Raw genomic sequence first — 18,896 nt, forward strand, 5'->3', positions numbered from 1 at the left:
CATCCCTCTTTCCCAAATCTTGGTCTCACTCAGATTGGACATCTAGATGTTTAAAGCTTGTAGAGACTTACAAGAGCTGCAGCTGTAGAAAAAGGAAACTCTACAGAGCTGTTGTGTAAGGTTAAGCGGTACCAGCTAAAACTAGTTGGACTCACTTCTTCACACAGTTTGTGCTCTGGAACCCAGCTCCTGGAAAGGCTTGACTGTCCTACTATGGAGTTGCGGCGGAAGAAAGGCATTGAGTGTGGGTGGAGATATTTAGAAGCCTCGTTTAGTTACTCCCCTGAATCAACCTTTGGCTGAGTGCGATTTTGGAGCGTTCCCTGCTGAAAGAAAGAGTCGCCTCTTTGAGACTTCAAGTTGCTAGAGGGAAGGTTCTGAGTATCCTTTGTGTTCATACATCAAAGAGCAGAAACATCTCTGGACAGAGTCCTGGAAGGAGAACCCTCTGGAGACTTGGTTGTTCTCTTGGGGGCAACGATGGTGTTACCTAGAAGGCGGTGTGGCACCAGGTTTGGCTCAGATTTATTCTGAAGGCTCTGGACCCATTATGGGGCTGTAATGGCCTCTTTAGCTACTAACCACTGATCAGGCCTGAACACTGGGTGTGGTGACTCAGATCTGAACCTCCAGAGAACTCAAACTTCTATCATCTAAAGAACATTTCCAGGACTAAAGGACTAATCCATGCGTTTATCTTTAGTCGGATCAATTACTGAAATGGTGTTTTCACAGGTCTTCCTAAAAAGTGGATCAGACAGCTGCAGCTGATCCAGAACGCTGCTGCCCGCGTCCTCACTAAGACTAAGAAAGCAGAGCACATCACCCCAGTTCTAAAGTCCTCACACTGGCTCCCTGTATCTTAGAGAATAGACTTTAAAATACTTCTGTTAGTCTTTAAATCCCTGAATGGCTTAGCACCTAAATATATCACAGACTTGTTATCAGTGTATCAACCCTCCAGACCACTCATGTCTTCTGGCTCCAACCTACTCTGCATACCTAGAACCAGAACTAAACAAGGAGAAGCAGCATTTAGTTGCTATCCTCAACCTATCTGGAACAAACTCCCAAGAGACTTTAAATGTGCTGAAAGCCTGAATTTTTTTAATCAATGTTCTATTTGGTTAGAGTTCCCTTTGAATGTTAATGTTCAATTTAAACTGTTATAGTTCACAGAAGCATCATTAGATTAAGCCTGTAGTTCAACCTATCCTAACCTGCCTCTATTGTGGCACTGCAATGTACGTTCCTCTGTATGTTTTCTCTTCTTTACCCTGTTCATGTACAGCACTTGCCTTGCCTTCAATGTGGCATGGAGGACCGGGACAACACCCCTGGAGTGGAACACTGGGGCGGTGGTCCCAATTTTAAGAAAGAGGACAGGAGAGTGTGCTCTTCCCAAGGGTTTACACTTCTCAGCCTCCCTTGGAAAGTTTACTCTGGGGTATTGGAGAGGAGACTTGCTTACAAGAAGAGCAATGTAGCTTTAGTCCTGGCTGTGGTGCTGTGGTACTGTGGAACAGATCATTACCCTCATGGAATTGCTAAGGAGAGTCATGGGAGCATGCTTCTCCGGTCTACACGTGTTATGGCTGCATTCCCGGCACAAAGTCGAGCCTGTTCCCAGAATGCATTGGACTCTGTCATGGCTAGTCCTCGCCGCTGATCCTGTTTATGGTGTTCATGGAAAGAACCTCAAGGCAAAGTCATGGAGTTGTGCACTGGAGCAGCTCAGACTGAGTGTAAAGCAGTGGGAATGAGAGTCAGCTTCTCTCAGTCTAAGGCTGTCGTTCTTGGCTGGAATAAGGTGGACTGAACCGTCTGAGTTGGGGGTCAGTCTCTGCCTTAAGTGGAGAAATTTAAGTTTCTTGTTCATGAGTGATGGTAGGATGAAAGGGGAGATGACAGATTGGGATTTCTTTTGCAGTAATGCTGCCGCTGATTCAGTCTGTTATGGTGAAGAAAGAGTTGAGCCAAAAAGTAACGTCCATTTACGTTCCAACCTTCACCTACGTACACGTGTTATGGCTGCATTTCTAATCAAAGTATGGATCATGACCAAAGAACAAGATCATGCACACAAGCAGACAAAATGAGCTTCCCCCAAAGGGTAGCCGGTCTCAGCCTTAGAGATAGGTGATGAAAGGAGCCAGATGAGGTGGTTTGGGGCATCTGATCAAGACGTCCCCTGGGCGCCACCCATTAGAGATTTTACAAACACATCAGACTGGAGGAGACCCAGGGAAAGATCCTGAATTCGGTAAACATTTCTGTCTGGGAGTGAGCTGCAGGATGTCGCTGGGGAGAGGGATGTCTGGGGGAATGTCTGATTCATGTTGGTCAATCACAAACCCCAACACATTATTCTAAATTAGGGGGTTGGGGTTATGGTTAACATGACCTTGAAACTATTTACTTTTAAGAAATTTTCCAAATTTCAACCCAGTATAATTTATTTCCACTTTATTATCTAAAGATGCCTCACATTTCTTCAATTAAGGATATTTTTCTCGTCATTAGTTTTGAAAGTGAGCAAAATTAATCCAACACATGTATTTTTTAAATTATGGATAGATTATGGATAAATGTTGTATTTAATGAAAAACCTGACGTGAAAGAGCAGAGAGGAGTAGAAATGAAGGGAAGAAAAGCCTAATGAGAGACGGTCGGCAGCTGATTAGAGTGTGTGGAAGCCACGCAGAGAAACTTGCCTCGGTCTTCATCACCCTCCACAGGTTAAGTGTGACGCGGCCGATGATATTGATCTCAGTCATGGTGTCGGCTCCGTACTCATCTCTCTCAGCAGCGAAGCGGTTTTCCTTGGAGTCACCTGAGGACGCCCACGGAGCCAGACAGAAAGCTAATTACAGAGGCTGGCAGCTGCTGCCTGAGGCTCTCCATTCAGCCCGAGCTCACAAACAAACCCGGTGTCAGGGAGACGCACGTCCATTCACATGACACCCATGGCACCATCCACACACGTTACGCTCTGTCCCAGGGAAGCCCACGTTAGCACCCACAGTATGCTCGAACACACACACACACACACACACACACACACACACACACACACACACACACACACACACACACACACACAATATTGATTTCTAAATTTCCTCTAAAATGAGAGGTGGCTCACATAACACTAATTCTTTGCAGAACAAAAGAAGTAAACCACATACCCTGACTACTAACTAAGACTCAAATCAACTGCATAATGCAGCAATCTCTTCCAGGAACCAGGGCTGTTCTCTTGGGGGCTCCAGATAAATAAGATCCACCAGCGTAGAAATCCCCCCCCCCCCCAAGAAAACATCTCTGTCAGGGAGGTCTGAGCTGCTGAACCTACCCTGAGCCATCTGTCTGGAGCTCTCGATGCTAAACATCTCCTACTTATGTAATATTCATAACACATTGTTTCAGTCACCTCCCAGGTAAAACTTCTGAACATTTCATATTTTCTGGTAACTTTAAATTATGCAGCAGATCAACCAAGCAATCAGAAAAGCTCAAAGTATTCAGCTCTTCAGAAACCGGAGCAGCTGGCTAACAAAGCAAAGCATGACCCTCCGCTGTGGTGACTCCTGGAGGTACCTGGGATTCGGGACAGCTGCTGGCAAAGGTCCACTCCAAGCGCAGCAGCCCGCTGAAGCAGGTAGCCCCAGGAATGCATCTGAACCTCGTAGCCCACCAGTATGTCCGGGTCAAACCTGGAAGAAAATCATGCAAACGGATTTAATACAGAGGTACAGTAACAAAAACTGTCTCAGCCCCAATCAATGAGAGTACACACACACACACACACACACACACCTTCTCATGATAGCGATGAGCTCCTGAAACAGCATCTTCTCCTCACTGGCATAGCTAATTTGTAGCCCGGAGACGCCAGACCGGACTAGCAGCGGCGCTGTTGCTCGGCGACCTGCAGAGGGGATTCAGATTTGTTAGTCCAGGGTAACATAAACCCAACGATCCTTTCACTTGGTGTAGGACCTAAAGTGTCAACAGGAGGGATTTCAGTACTGCATAACCTGGAGACACAACCCGATTCACAGTCTCAGAAAAGACTAGGAGTTCTCACTGACAGGCTGCTTGTTGTTTGGTAGCTGAAAGACTGAGGATCACACACTAACCGACTACGCCTGCTGCTGGATCAAACACTACAGCATTTATCACATTAACTAAACACAACCGAGAGCATCAAATTCTTCTGGAAACTCTCACTAGGTCCACAGTTTGAAGGAACAAACATCCCAGCAGATGATGATATTCTCAGGGTTCTGACAGGCTGTATTTCTCTTACACTTCCCCATAAATTTGAATATGTGAATTGTTTGGTTCATTTCAGTAAAGCGCTTCTATATTTGCTGTGTTTTGGTCTTAAACATGCAAGCGTCTGTTGTTTTTCCTGTTGATAGTTTGCATTATGCCCAGTGCTGTTCTCTGTTTTGTTGATAATGTTAATAACGATTTAAAATAAACTGACCAAAAGGTCCTGTGGTGTATCCCCAGCTTCAGTCCGGTATAACAAATACAGACGATCACAGCCGGATAATGGAAACAAGGGAGTCAAAGTGAAATCCATGTCAACATGTAGGTAGGACTTTACCTTGGCCACAACTGAGATGGTCTTTGTCCACCATGATGGCACCTGTCAGCTGAGTGCTGTCTACGCCCTGCAGGGGTGCATCGGAGCTGAAGCAGTAGAATAAGGCACATATGGGGTCAAACTCTGGGTCAGGTTCCAGGTCACGCCGGCTTCTGGCATGGAGCTCCATTCCCATTAACGTTAGGTGCTGGACCTGAAATGTAAAGACAAACTGTACGGTAAACTAAAAGTAACTTTCAAAAAAGAAAGATCACTGTTTTTAATTACACTCTTTATAATCAACAACGTTTCTTCTTTCCCATAGAAAATCCTCCCAGCTCAGTGCTTCTGTGATTTACTGGTCTCTTTCTTGATGGCGATGCCATTAACGCCGGTCCTGCGTTCTTTTGGTTCTATTATAATTATTTGCTTAATTCTTTTGTGTTTTTTTTCCCCCTGTCAAAAGGCCACTGATACAGAGCCTGGTTCTGCTGAAAGTGGAGAGTGGTTCCTCTCCACCGGCGCCACATTCTAGCTCAGGGTGAGTGGTTGCTGCAACATGACTCCAAGCTATCAGGAAGATAACTGGTTAATAACTGGCATTAGATGGCCGACTGATATTGAAATACTGTTTTCTAACTGAGATTAAATAGGAAGGTATGTAGTTGGTACTGAAACTGACCATATGACTGGATTCATTTGAAATAATTTGGATGCCACAAAATCAATAGGGGTCCTGAAGAGCCACTCACCTCATGCAGAGCTTTTGCATCCTGCAGATTCTGCATGCTGACTTTGAAGCCATATGAATTGGCGATGCTGGGCCCTTCAATCTGAGACTGTTCTTTCTTTGGCACATTTATAGCAGCAAACTGGTTCTGTGGAGATAAAGATGAGGTGCAGCAATGACCCAGACAACACAGGCAATTCTCACAAAAAGAAAAGCATCTGCTCCATTAACAATGTAAGGGATGACAACACCGAGTCACACACACTACTGTGAACTGTGATGTTTTTAGTGTGGAAATCTCACAGACAGTTATTTGCGCTGACCTTCATTTGTGTGGTGAGTAAAACTCTTCTTAAAGGATCAGCCTGGCTTCTTCTTCTATGCTGGAGTCTTGGAGAAACAGGATCTTCTGCAGCAGGAAGAGATCAGGACACAACATCAGGTCCAAGGATTAACTACAGAGCAGCTGGGTTAAATACAGGCTAGTGCACAGAACGTTTGTGCTCAAAAGGACAAAAACCTGACTGTATAGGACACACCAACAAATGATTCAAAACAACCAAATCAATGCACTGGGGCCACTCGGCTCAGAGAAATGCTCACTGAGAATGAATCCAATTTTCCAGCATTTCATTTTATGGAACTTAACCAGAAGATATAATGGTTAGAGCAATTGCAGCTATTTGTTATGCTGATTAGGAATGACTAACAGAGACACTATCACAAAATGATTTCAAACAAGAGCACAATGAAAACATGACATTGTGATATTCTTGTTAAATGATTAATAATGTTAGATTTTTTCACTACTCCCTTTCATAATCACAAAATAATTAGTAAATGATATTATTGACAAGCAGTTTTAATGCATGGCATCAGAATAATGAGAATGTAATATATCAGAACCCTTTAAACTAGACATAGCAGTGGTTATTGTGACATTCAATTTGTCATTATGTCTATTTGCAAACAAAGCGGACTCTTCAACAAAGGGCTTTAGCTTCTTTTCCCATTAGAAGTTCTACATTTCTGGTGCAATCAGTCAGAAAGGAACTAACAACACTATATCTGTACTTTGTCTAATTGTTCAATGTCATAGCTGGTTAAAGGTAACTGAATAGGATCGCTCCTTTCTGTGAGAAACATCGGAGCCAGAAAAAACTTACTGTCACTAGTGGGTGTGCTGCAGACGGGATCCAGGTCTTCCGTGCTCCTCTGCCTTTTCCTTAAGAAAGGGGTGCTGTGTAGCAGATATGGACTGTTGCTCCCACCATCCCTGTCAAAGCTATGGAAAGGAGATGGAGACCTTTCCTCTTCAAGCCTCTCCTGTGAAGTCGTGACCCTGGGTGACAGCGGTGCTGGTGAGTTTTCACATGGCTTCTCATTGCTGACACGGTCAGGTGCAGATGGGCTCAGTCGATGAGAGTCCTGCCACGGAGGCAGCTCTGGGGATTCTGGAGAAGTTGTTTTAGAAGAGTCGTCATCGTCTTTTTCCTCAGGCTCAAGACTCACACTGCTCTCATCAGAAACCGGACTGACTTCTGTGGATTTACACTGAGAACCTGCTTTCAGCAGAGGAGACAAGACTAAAGAGAGGTTGAGTTTCTTTCTCCTTTGAGTTCTCGTGCTGGAAATGTTCCCAAAATGTTCAACCATCACTGAGGGGCATCTGGAAACAACTGGCAGCTCAGTTCTCTCAGCGTTCTCCTGCTCCACATCAGTCTGGTCCCTCTCCTTCCCCGTCTCTCTCCTCTCTTTCTGTAGGCCTTCGTACTGTTTCCTGGCTTCCAGCCACAGCTGCACGCGTTCACGGCTCGGTGGGTTTCTGCAGGGGAGAAGGATGACCTTCTTGTCTTTGGCTGAGGGTGCGGAAAGCTCAGTCTTTTCTTCTTTTGTCTCCAAGGCCACTGCTCCCTGAGACGAGACGATGGGGACGGCGGGGTGCGTCATGACGGAGAAGGCGGTCTTCCAGAAAAGGAGGCCCTCCAAAGACAAGTCTCCTCCAAACTCTTCGAGCTCCTTCACTAACCTGGTCCCAACTGTGAGCTTACGGCCCCCAACCTCCCTGGGGGGAAAAGAGCAAGATTATATTTACGATTAATTTGGCAGTCACAAAAAGATTGCAAACAAGAATGTGCAAAATGATTCCAGCTGATGCTGAAATACTGGCAAAGTAATTATTGCATTTATAAAGTTGTTATATTTTAATATTTATGTATCATGTACCATGTTCAGTGATTTACTAAATCTGTGACCCTTATGAACCCCTCGCACAGTTTTGGCAACTTTTTCTCTGATTAGGTGTTTAATTCATCTGTGCAGAGACTCGTTGGAGGCGTTTTTGAAGGCACTCCTGTTTTAAAGGTATATTTGAAATATAATTTCTTTGACAATTACATGTCTTATAATAGTCAAGTGTTGATAAAAACTGCTAATTAAATCATCATACATCAATATTTAAACATTTCTCCTCCTTTTTACATAAATCCCATAAACAACCCCAGAACTGCTCCAAATCAGATTTTTCAGACTATGTAAGAACCTTCTATCCCTTTAAATGCGGGGGTAATTATTTGACTTATTACTTGTTCATTATCAAAAAATATTATTTTCCAAGACAAAGCAGGGGTATCAACACTTGGTGGTGACTAAAACTTGTATAAGACAAAAATGAGCAAGAAAACCAAATGCATTAGTATTCCTCTAAGGTACCAGATACTCCCTCCTGTAAGGCTGGCGGGCCGCCATGCTTCACTCCCCCCACCAGGCTAAGCGTTGTTTGTTTATTTTAAATACCTCGATGAACAACATAAAACGGTCAGTAAAGTTCTCGTCTGGGAGAAAACCTCCGGGTCAAAAAAAGCTAGCGCTAGTGACTACGCGCACATGCTCCCACAAACCACAACACATACCGCCAGGATTACCGGATTTTATGGGGGAACCCTGCTTCCATTAAAAGGTACATTTGTTTTAGCTCACTGGCGTTAAAGTATAAAAGCATCAATTCTGCAGTGTCAGAATTTCAATCTGAAATATTGATATCTGACATGTTTACCGTATTCTACCAGGTTGAAATCTTTCCTCACAGTAGGCTGCAAAATGCTTGTGCTTTTCCCAGTTGCATTACTAAACGAGCATTTCAAAATACCTGGAACATATATTTCTAAACACAAACTGCTAACTCTAAGCTTTAAATTAAAGGCTGTGATTATGGGGGACGGTGCTGCAGGCAGAAAAGGCGTTTACTCACATTGGCTTGGCCGGGATGTCAGAGGGATTGCTGCAGAAGGGTTCCTGGAAAGTGGCTTCCGACATCTCCAGGTCCGTCAGAGTGCTGAGGATCTCCTCCCGACTCGGAGGGGACATGAGTGGCTTGAGAATATGGGCTCCACCTGCAGCCCCCCGCTGGAGCTGGCTTGCCCTCACCTGTGACAGCGAACTGATGGAGTGAGGGGAGCTGCTGGGGGTGGTGGACATAAGTCCATCAATGCTCTCTTGAAGTTCGCTTGATGGCGAGCCCTCCTGATCGACGAACGACACCGAGCTTAAAGACAAAGGTATCACAGGGTCGAAGGCTGAAAAGAGAAACTCTTTTCTCTCACAGTGAAAGTCTTGAAAAGGGCTGAGGATGTGGGATCTACAGAAAGAGAGGTCCCACTCTGTTTGTCTTTCATTCTCAGAATCAAGCGTGGCCAGCTTTGATGAAGGCTCTCCATTCCCTGACCTGTCAAAGAGTTCGGGGCTGGCAGGCCTGGCTTTGCACGTGTCAGCGCCCCGCTTGGCTTGGCCCTCAGGAAGATCTAAGCCCTGCGTCTTAGCAGATGAAGCTTCCTGACAGGCGTCACTGAGGAACTTGACGGGTAAGTTTTTATCAGTCAAAACAAACTGATTGCCACTGTATGGACTGGAGAACTCGGCCTGATGGATAGTGTTTATATCGAAGGTGTAGGCCTGCGGGAGCTCTGGTGACAAGCTGTCCTCTATGAAGTTGCAGCTTTCTAGGCTTGGTGCAGAGGAGAAGAGAAGGTAGTCATCGGACACACTGCCGTCCTGCTTCTCTGCTGTACTTGGCTGAGTACTGCTCGTCCTGCCTCTCTTGTTTCTGGGCTTTTTCTCCTTTGGAGTGGTAGACTTTGGGGCCCGGGGTTTCCGGGGAGCGGTGGAAGGGGTTCTTATGGATTTTGCGTGTTTAGCTGAGGGGCTTAGCAGCGCTGCAGCCTGAGCTATGGCAGCAGCATGGCTGTCTGTCCCAACCACTTGCAGAGGAAGGGACTGACCCTGCTGCCTCTTCTGGAGGAGCTGCTTGAGGACAGCCAGGCCAGAGGTCGCCTCAGAGAGAGGAGGCACCTCCCCGTTTTTAGGAGCTGGGGGGGTAGAACCATTATCTTTCTGGGGGTCTTTAGAGTTTCCCAGCGAGGGCTGAACAGCTGCCAGAGGCTGAGGAGGAGTGCACTCCTCTGGACAGAATTCAGCTTTCACCACAGTGGTCTGACAACCCTGCTGCTTCATCTCAACAGGTGCCAACATGCTTTGGTTCACTTCCATGATTGAGGTCTCAAGGTCCTCAGCCTTGGGTTCAACAGACCGGGCTGAGGCAGGCATTGATACAATGCAAGTTGATGTCCTGCTCTGGCTGGTGTCACCGGTTTCTAATGGCTGCTGAAACGAAGGAACTTCTTGAGAGGAACTCTCTGAAGGAGCGGAGCCGACGTCAGAGAATAACAGCTGGGAGTCTTCTTTGCATAAATCATCCCTTTTAGGTTTGTCGGTTTTCTTTTTGCGGGACCTTCTGGGTTCTGGAGATGTTGCAGGACTATTAGTAACATCTTTAGCTTTCTTTCTCTGCCTTGGAGCAGCAGCATTATTTTTTCTTGATTTCTCCTTTTCAGGCTCTTGTGCCTCTGAGAGCTTAGCAGCAGACTTGCTTACGTTTCTTCTGGAGTCTGTGGACGTCTTAGGTTTGGCTGTCCGTCTTTTACTTTGGGCTCTTTTAGTCACTGACTTTGCACGAGGCTTTTGAATAGCAGAACTGAGACAAGGGTCACTGAGTGGATCCATCAGCTGCTCTGAACTGTTGAGAAAAGGTTCACTTGGGGACCAGCACCGTGGGGGTGTTGAATCTGCGGGGCTAGGGGACCTTTCAGAAAGATAACCCAATTCTACCATGACATCAGCATACTCTTTCTCAAGGTCGTCTGCCAGCTCGCAGTAAGATGGCTGAGGTGGAGGCAGAGAGGGCAGGACTGGGCGTCTCTGACGGACCGCACTCCTTTTCGTCCTTTCACCTCGTTTGATTTGAGGCCTTTTGGGAGAGCTGCTGATCATTTTCTTACTTGTACTGTTGACCTTGGCTTTTCGTTTGGGCGACTTCTTGGCTTTGGAATCTTTGAGGGGAAACCTGACAGCAGTGGACTCTGGCACCTTAGGCCAGAAATTCTTGAGAGGGGCCAGTTTATTGTAATGCTCCATTTTATCTGGAGTCAACACCACCAGCTGCTCCTCCACATTCACTTTGGACATCTTCACCAACATGTTTTTCTGTCCTTTGAACCTGTTGATTATTATGTACTTGATAATTACAGGAGGTTCTCTTTTGCGTCTTTTCTGGTATTTGGTCTCCTGCCACCTTGAAACCTTGCTAGCATTTTTAGTACGAGTGGAAGTTTGATGGTCTTCATTATCACCATCAAAATTCATTTTCCGTTTGGCCCTCAGTGTATATTTACTTCCCGGCAGTGCTGATGTTTTAGTACAGCTAACTTTAGCAGATAACTGTGGATCAAGGCTCAGACTATCCTCTGCTGCGGCTTTGGTTTCTTCACAAACAGAGGAAGCAATGGTGGACTTGGAGACAGCAGCCTCTGAGACTGGTTCTATCTGTTCATTGACAGTCTTATCCTCACTATTCAACTCTCGGTTTATGACAGGCTCACCTTCGTTATTTGGCTCGTCTTCATTTAACTCAGGCTGTGATTTTGGTTGATCATTGGAAACGGGCCCCTCTGTGTTTGTCTGGTTAACAGCAGGTATTACTAAAGGAAGGTCAGTGCTGACTGGACTGTCAGAGGTCGGACTTTGAGCTACTGCTGCTTTGTTCCTGTGTCCTGCTATTCCTAATCTCTTTTTAGGAGGTTTTAGCTTTATCTTGCAAGGCGGGGACAGTTCTGGCGTATTGCAGGCCTCAGCCGGCTTTTTATTTCCCGTTTTCTTTCTGTTGAGACAGTTGGAGAGAATAACACTGGGGAAGAACTTGTAATGTGCTTCCTGCTGTGCCACAATAGTCCTCTCAGTTTTATTTTCCTGGTAGTCTTCATATCTGATTTTGAGTTCCCCAACATCTCCTTCCTCACTTTCCTGGGCCATTTCTTCCTCTCTGTGATCGATGAACTCGCCGTCCTTCATGAGAGATGGGGTTGAGGTGATGCTCGCCAGGGTCGGGCTTTTTCTCTCCTTCGTGCTCAATTCCAGCTCTGTCTTAGCAGAACAGGTTCTGAGGTCTGAGTAACAAAGGGAGATGGTGCTGTGGTTCTGAAAAATGGACAAACGGTTAGCTTCTACAGTCTCTTGGCTGCTGTACCTTTTCCTGTTTTTTGACACCTTTCTACTACCAAAAGGGAAACCTTCGAGATCCGCCTTATCCACAGGTTTGGAGCTTTTCTTGTTATATGCGTACATGGGTCGGATGTCCTCTTTGTCTATGCAAATAGGAGACACCTCAGAGGGATTGGCTATTTTGCAAGAAATTGGGTGTTTTACTGGCAAGATGTACGGGATTTCTTTATTGACCCTGAACCCTGCTGAACATTCACTCGTGGCGTCCTGGCTTCTTTTTAACTGAAAGGGGTTTTCATGTTGTTCCTCCATGTCCAGCACGTGAACTGGCCTGTGCTCAGGATGCTTGCACAGCAGGATCTTAGCCGACGAAGGCGGCTCCAGGTGAACGGTCTCTCCTGTGCAAGGATTTGTTTTCCCCAACAACTTTTCTGTAACTGTAAGCGAGGACTGAGACATGGAGCCCGTGTCTGTTAAGGAAGAATCTAGGAATACAGAAGAAAAAGGTATTTAAGATGATATGGAAGATCTAACATAAAAATTACGAGAATAAAAGTAGGTCAGTAAAGCCGAGATGATGAATGAATCTACAGCTACTGTAAGATGGGAATCGGAATGTAATTAAATATACTAATTAGCACAAAGGCATCTGCCTTTGTATATATATACCACCTTGCAACTACAACAGCTTCAACTCTTCTGGGAAGGCTTTCCACAGGGTTTAAGAGTGTATTTATGGAAATGTTTGACCATTCATTAAGAAGTGCACTTGTAAGGTCAGACACTTATGTAGGCCTGGCTCAAAGTGTCCAATCTGATTCATTTCAAAGTTGTTCTATTGTAGACTTTCTCAAACGGTGAGCACCGAGCCTAAAGAGGGTCATAGGCTTTTGTCTGGGATAAAAATGTAAAGAAATTTTTTAAATATCTATTCACACTCCCTGTAGTAGGTGGCAATGATGTCCCACAATGCGCGTTGAGACCTATAATTTCACTCCACAGAAGACGATGCATATCAGTTAATTCTTCATGTATTATCAAGTAATGTGATGTAACACTTTCCATAGAAAAACAGGATGATTATTAGATGACTGCTTTAGACTCAACATCAAAATCTCTATGTAGCCAATCAACAAAGACAGTAAGCTGGTGGGACTATAAAGTAACTACTGGGCTGGGCGAGAAATCAATTTAATCGATTAATTTGAATTTACAATTTTTTTTTTAATTTAATTTTTGGATAATCTGGATTTTATTTTGCCAATGCACTCATTGCGCTCCCATGAAGAGAATAGCATGCAGTGCTGAATATATGTTTAGGAAAATCTAATCAAAATATAGTTTTTTACTACAATATGAGGCATGTAATTTATTAATTTACTTATTTTTTAAGTTGGTTTGAAGTTACACAAGTGAAGTGAGGTCTGTTCATAGCTCATTGTGTTATACCAACAGCAGCAAACATTTGGTTATATTTTCATTGACAGGGCAGCCATCTAGTTTTACAAGCATGTTTCACATTCATGTTAACTCCCAGACAAAATGCCTGGAATAAAAGCAAGTTTTTTAAAATAATTTCTTTAATTGCTTTTGTAAAACGAAAAGAAGGAGATTTTATATTTAAGCCATGTCAGCCAGCCCTAGTGACTACTAACTGAAATTAATGGAGGTAACCTGTCTCGGTTCTGGTGAGCGGGTTTCCTTCCCTTGCAATTCAAGCAGTGAAAACCTTTAACCATTCAGCACCATCTATTTCTGAGGGGTCTTCTTAGCCCCCTCAGAAATAGATGAGGGGGCTAAGAAGTGTTTTGTCCTCTTCTTAAGACAAAACACAAACAGATTGGACATTGAACCTGACACCAGAACTGCATTTTCTCCTCCTAACTTCAGATTGTCACCTTTCAGTGGAACCAAGTAGGTCAGCCAAACTCTTGAAGAAAGCCCTACACCATAATCCACTCCACCAAACTTCACACCCAGCACAATGCAGTTAGGCAATGGCGGTTCTTCTGGCAACTGCAAAACCCAGACTCAGCAGTGGCTTGTCAGCCACTCACAAAAAGCCTGTTTCCACAGCCCCAGAGGCGACATGGTTTACACCACTGCATCGAACATTTTGTAATCCACCTGCTGGATGTTGGGCTCAAATGCCGCTACCACCAATGCAAACAAATTAAATGAAACCTTTCTATAAGGGGGCTTTTCCAACAAACCGGTTCCAGTGCTGAGCTAGTGCTAGAGATTATTAAGCACCAGTTCTTTGTGTTTCCACCTCCCAGTTTTAGCCCTAGCCCGGTAAAACTGGAGCTATCCAGTACCAGTTCCCAGCTGGGACAGAGGAAACAACCGCTTTTATCAGCGGATAAGGGTGTGCTAATGGGGAACAACAGCTATCAAAGAGCCATGGTTGAAATTTAGTTAGCTTTGGTTATGAATGGTATAATTTAACACAAAAAAGTAAAAACACTGTGCCTTAACAAAAATAAAATGTTGGATCAGCATCAGAATAACTCAATCTGTTTTTATCTTCCCGCAATTGTCTTTAAAATCCCCCATCACAGAGTTTAACTAGGATAATGCTCAGTTTACAACTGATCATTCTGCACTAAATCTATAAACCTGATTTCCAAATCAGTCCTTTACCACTGTAGTCTTAAACTTTCAAGGTGGTGTTAATAAATCTTGCTCTAAAAGCTGTTTAACTGCTATTACACGTCTGCTAGTGCAGATGGGAGATCAGCTGATCGAGATTATGACGCATTCAGCAGCACTGCTGGTTGTTTAAGGTGCTTATATTACAGTATGCATTTGCAAAGATACAGGTATAAATCTTATTATTTGAGTGGTTAAACTCTCTCCATGCATTACGATCCTTCACAAAACAGTATCAGAGGGAGGATCAACCATTCGCTGGATGGAACGGTTTATAATAACATAATGATGGGAAACGATGGGCATAAGATCTGCCTCTAGTACCAGACCTGGTTAATGACTGAAACCTGTTAGGTGGCAAAGCTATGTTCTTGAGCTAATCTGAAAGCCACATGATGTCTGGAGGTCTGTAACTGTTGACTACAGAAAGTTGGTGATCTCTGCGCACTCTGTGCCTCAGTATGCATTTTGCATGGCCTGACACTTTGTGGTCTAGTTGCTTTCATGACCTTTTCCCCTCCACTTTATTATAAAACCTCTAACATTAATGTTAGTAGTGAAGAAATGTAAAAACTAGACATAATGCACCTGTCACAGTGCCGTGTTTTGAATTCCCCACCTGAGAAAGTCCAATTATTTGACAAATGTCTGCAGAAGCAGTCTGCATGCATAGGTGCTGGATTGTAGATGCCTTTGGACGTGGAAGTGATTGGAACACCTAAGCCTGATGATTTGAATGGATGAACAAATACTTCTGGCACTACAGAAAGTCTCTGTGGTGAGGGTATTGAGCTGTAGATGTCTCACCGCTGCTTTCATCTGCTGCCCCGTCCAGCTGTGGGATGGATAGCTTGGCAAACAGGGAGTGATTCCCAGTCCACTCCATGTCTTCGTCAGAGGACTCCTGCTGCTCATCACTGAAGCCGTCCTCTGCCTCCCTAACTCCAGGCCTGTGGAAGCAGCAACAAAAAACAAAGAGATCCACTTCATACAAATAGAAATGCAGTCAATTCAATTATTTAAACAGATTTCAATATTATTATATTATTTATTCTAAACCATAACTTGGAATAAACACATTTCCATTTCTGCCAAAGAAAACCCAGCCGATTGCATGAATTCACTGAATTTGGAGCAATCACAGTTGATTGCATCAAGCCCTTAACTTCGCAGCATTCCCTCATACTGAGCATGCATGTAGCGACAGTGGAAAAGAAAACTTCAGCAGAACCAGCCTCAGTGTAAGATGCTATCTGCAGCGACCAACAGGGAGTTTGATTGTATCAAACTAAGATAACATAAAAAAGCATCACAATATTTCTCTTTGGTCCCTGACATGGATATTTTCTCTCTCAGTTACAGAGAAAAACAACTTGCCTGGACGGGTTTGTTCTCCCATTGTGTTCGCTGTCCCACCGCTGTGACATTATCAGACTGAGCTCCGCCTCTTCCTTCTCTAGCTCTGGCCCGGCTTCCTCTTCATCACTGTTACAGTGGTAGGCTGTTGCACCAGGGAGTGAATAAGACTGAGAGCTCTGCCTTAGTGGAGTCCTGTGGAAACCATCGTCTTCCAGGCCTGCCAGCAAGTCAATGAGGGCGTGATCTTGACTGCTTTCTACAGAGACGAGAAGACAATTCTTCAGACAGAAATGTATTGAACAACATTTAGTTGGGCAGTGTGCTCCCAGACCACATTGAACAAAATTGATGACAATTACGACAAAATCTCCTAATCAGTTAACTCCATGGCTCTTTAAGCATGTTTTGTAGACAAACATGCAGAGAAAGAAGGATGTGCTTAATGTTTAAAAGTGACCTGCATCACAGAGCAGTTCTACATCAATTATCCTTCTTCCTTTTTCTAACACTTACTGATAGCTTAAAATAAACAGTGTAATTAGTGGATTTAATTCTTTCGTGTTTAGCTCCTGTGTTTCAGAAGCATCCAGGGTATGTGTCGGCTGTTTTATACCAGGATTCCCAGCTGAATAACTGATGAGTATTAATACACAGAATTGTACGTGGTATAAACATAAAAAAAATTTATTTTGAAAAAGGCGATATAAAGCAGCCGGAAACAAAACAAACCTTTGATTCATCCTTTTAACAGCGTCTGAAAAGTTCTCTGTTGCTGATTACACATCGACTCAGTGTATTTTTACTTCCATCAAGTATGGGTAAGTACATTGGCTACCAAAAACGTTTTTGTATTTATATACAAAGCCTATATATATTAAATTTCAAATCAGCAGTGGTGGAGAAAGTACTCATACAATGTAGTTAAGTAAAAGTACAAATACACAGACAAAAATTTACTCAAGTAAAAGTCAAAGTACCACATTATTATTTTACTTAAGTAAAAGTAAGAAAGTACAAGCTTTTAAAACTACTTAAGTATTAAAAGTAAAAGTACTTGCCAAGCATAATACCTAACGGCTTATATAATGTCATTAAGTGTACCTATCTTATTTAGTTTTAACTGTAACTGTTACATGGAGATTATTTTAATGGCGCTAACATTTATTTAATAACCAGGACGTGAAGGAGTTTAGCGTCAACTTATATGTAACATTCATGGCGGGAGACGTGATCATGACCGCAGTTATCACTGTTACTTGCAAGTTCATGCTAGCTTATAACAATATACAGTAATCGTATTTATTTACTGCAGTCGAGTTCATCAAAAAACTTGCTAAGATTACATAAAACTTCACTAACACAAATTAATTTAACATCGATAGCATTTAGCAACTTAACTTACCTCAATATGTTTTTTCAAATTTGATGGTGAATTTTTGAAAGATAGAATTTCATGCTTTTGGGGAAGGCAAAGGCGGCATTGGAATCTCCAGGAAGCGTTTTTTGACCCAGTTATTTCAAAGAAATCTTTTAAATAAGGCCATGGGTGGGGCAGGTCTTCTGGAGGATGACTATCCTTGGACTCCATTCTGGGAGTTAATGATTCTGCAGGTCCTGCGTACTGTGCTGCTCTTCTTGAGGGAGGGCCTAATGGTTATTTCCCGCTTTGGATTGGTTCAGCGGACTGATTCTGCTCTCGCCATTGGATACTTTCAAACTAACGAACAAATCAAAAAACCGAAATGCATCTTGGATGTAACGAGTAACGAAACGCTGTATAGAAATGTAGTGAAGTAGAAAGTACAGATACTTACTGTTAAATGTAGTGGAGTAAAAGTAGAAAGTATCCATTATTAAATCTACTTAAGTAAAGTACAGATACACGGAAATTGTACTTAAGTACTTAAGTACAGTAACGAAGTACTTGTACTTCGTTACTTCCCACCACTGCAAATCAGCTTCCTTGTTGAGTAAAAAACCAGTAGTTTGCATCCAATATTTAAATAATATGGTCAACTTTATTGGGAATATTTTACAAAGATGTTTTAATTTGTAGTTACCGACCTCTTGTTACCCTAATTTACTTTGACAAAACAGATTGTGTTAGCGTTCTTTTTCCTGTTTGAAACGATTGCAGTTGTGGAGCTTCACCTGGCTGCAGTCCAACGGACCGGAACGGAGCAGAAAATAGACTTGCTCCATATTTTAACGGTGACCGACGGAGAGTGTGTCCACTGACGGTGACGTTCAGAGCAGTCTCTGAGAATGTGGAACTGTTCTCATTAATTAAAATAACAACGTAGTTGCTCCGTCAGACGAACGTGCACGTACGCGAACGCAGCGGTCATGGAGGATGTGGAATTTGGGGGTAAGCACCCATGGATAAAGAGTGTAAGCTGCATAACTCCTGCAGGCTGTTTCGGATAAGAACAGCAGTCTGAGATAAAAAGGCTAGTTCATCACTTTGGACTAGATCCTGGATGCCAGGACAAGATCAGTGCTTGCGTTGTGCAGAAAAACAAAGCATCAATCTTGTCTTAATTTGTTATTGCACCATTATATTCAATGAGTATTTTTTTCAGCATTTTACAGCCACAATTGTTAATGTTTTTATTGGACAGACCCACACAAAGTAACACATCAGAAGAGCAAGGAGAACAACACAAGGCCTTAAATCTGTTTACAAATGAAAATCTGACAAGTGTGCTGAGCTTCAGAGATCAGCCTCCCTAAGTTAAGACTTTGTAGAACCACCTTTCTCTGCAAGCACAGCTCAAGGCTTAAAGGGGTACGTTTTACAATTTTGGCACATTTAGAAACTTTTTTTTCCCTCATCCTTCTTTACAAAATGGCTCTGGGTTGGATTTATGTCTGGACTGTGGTTGGGCCATTCTAACGCATGAAACAGCTTTGATCTAAACCATTTCATTAAAATGCTGGCTGTATGTTTATGGTCATCTAACAAGTTTCCTTCCAGGATTACCCCGGAATCCCATCAACACAGCT

At 43.5% G+C, this 18,896-nt stretch overlaps 1 protein-coding gene across 2 annotated transcripts in view; it reads right to left on the reverse strand.

Annotated features, from left to right (window-relative positions):
* rev3l (REV3 like, DNA directed polymerase zeta catalytic subunit) overlaps window positions 1–18,896 on the reverse strand; it is a 73,500-nt gene that overhangs the window by 14,417 nt on the left and 40,187 nt on the right. For both annotated transcript variants that reach the window (XM_021324387.2, XM_012878243.3), the window contains exons 11-20: window positions 15,909–16,146; window positions 15,339–15,481; window positions 8,578–12,364; window positions 6,494–7,392; window positions 5,651–5,736; window positions 5,350–5,475; window positions 4,619–4,811; window positions 3,820–3,931; window positions 3,601–3,716; window positions 2,715–2,833 (exon numbers count right to left, since the gene is read on the reverse strand). In XM_021324387.2, the coding sequence (XP_021180062.2) occupies window positions 2,715–2,833; window positions 3,601–3,716; window positions 3,820–3,931; window positions 4,619–4,811; window positions 5,350–5,475; window positions 5,651–5,736; window positions 6,494–7,392; window positions 8,578–12,364; window positions 15,339–15,481; window positions 15,909–16,146 (5,819 nt within the window). The remainder of the gene's footprint in view (window positions 1–2,714; window positions 2,834–3,600; window positions 3,717–3,819; window positions 3,932–4,618; window positions 4,812–5,349; window positions 5,476–5,650; window positions 5,737–6,493; window positions 7,393–8,577; window positions 12,365–15,338; window positions 15,482–15,908; window positions 16,147–18,896) is intronic.

Source organism: Fundulus heteroclitus, chromosome 15 (assembly GCF_011125445.2).
Source record: "Fundulus heteroclitus isolate FHET01 chromosome 15, MU-UCD_Fhet_4.1, whole genome shotgun sequence".
Taxonomy (NCBI): domain Eukaryota; kingdom Metazoa; phylum Chordata; class Actinopteri; order Cyprinodontiformes; family Fundulidae; genus Fundulus; species Fundulus heteroclitus.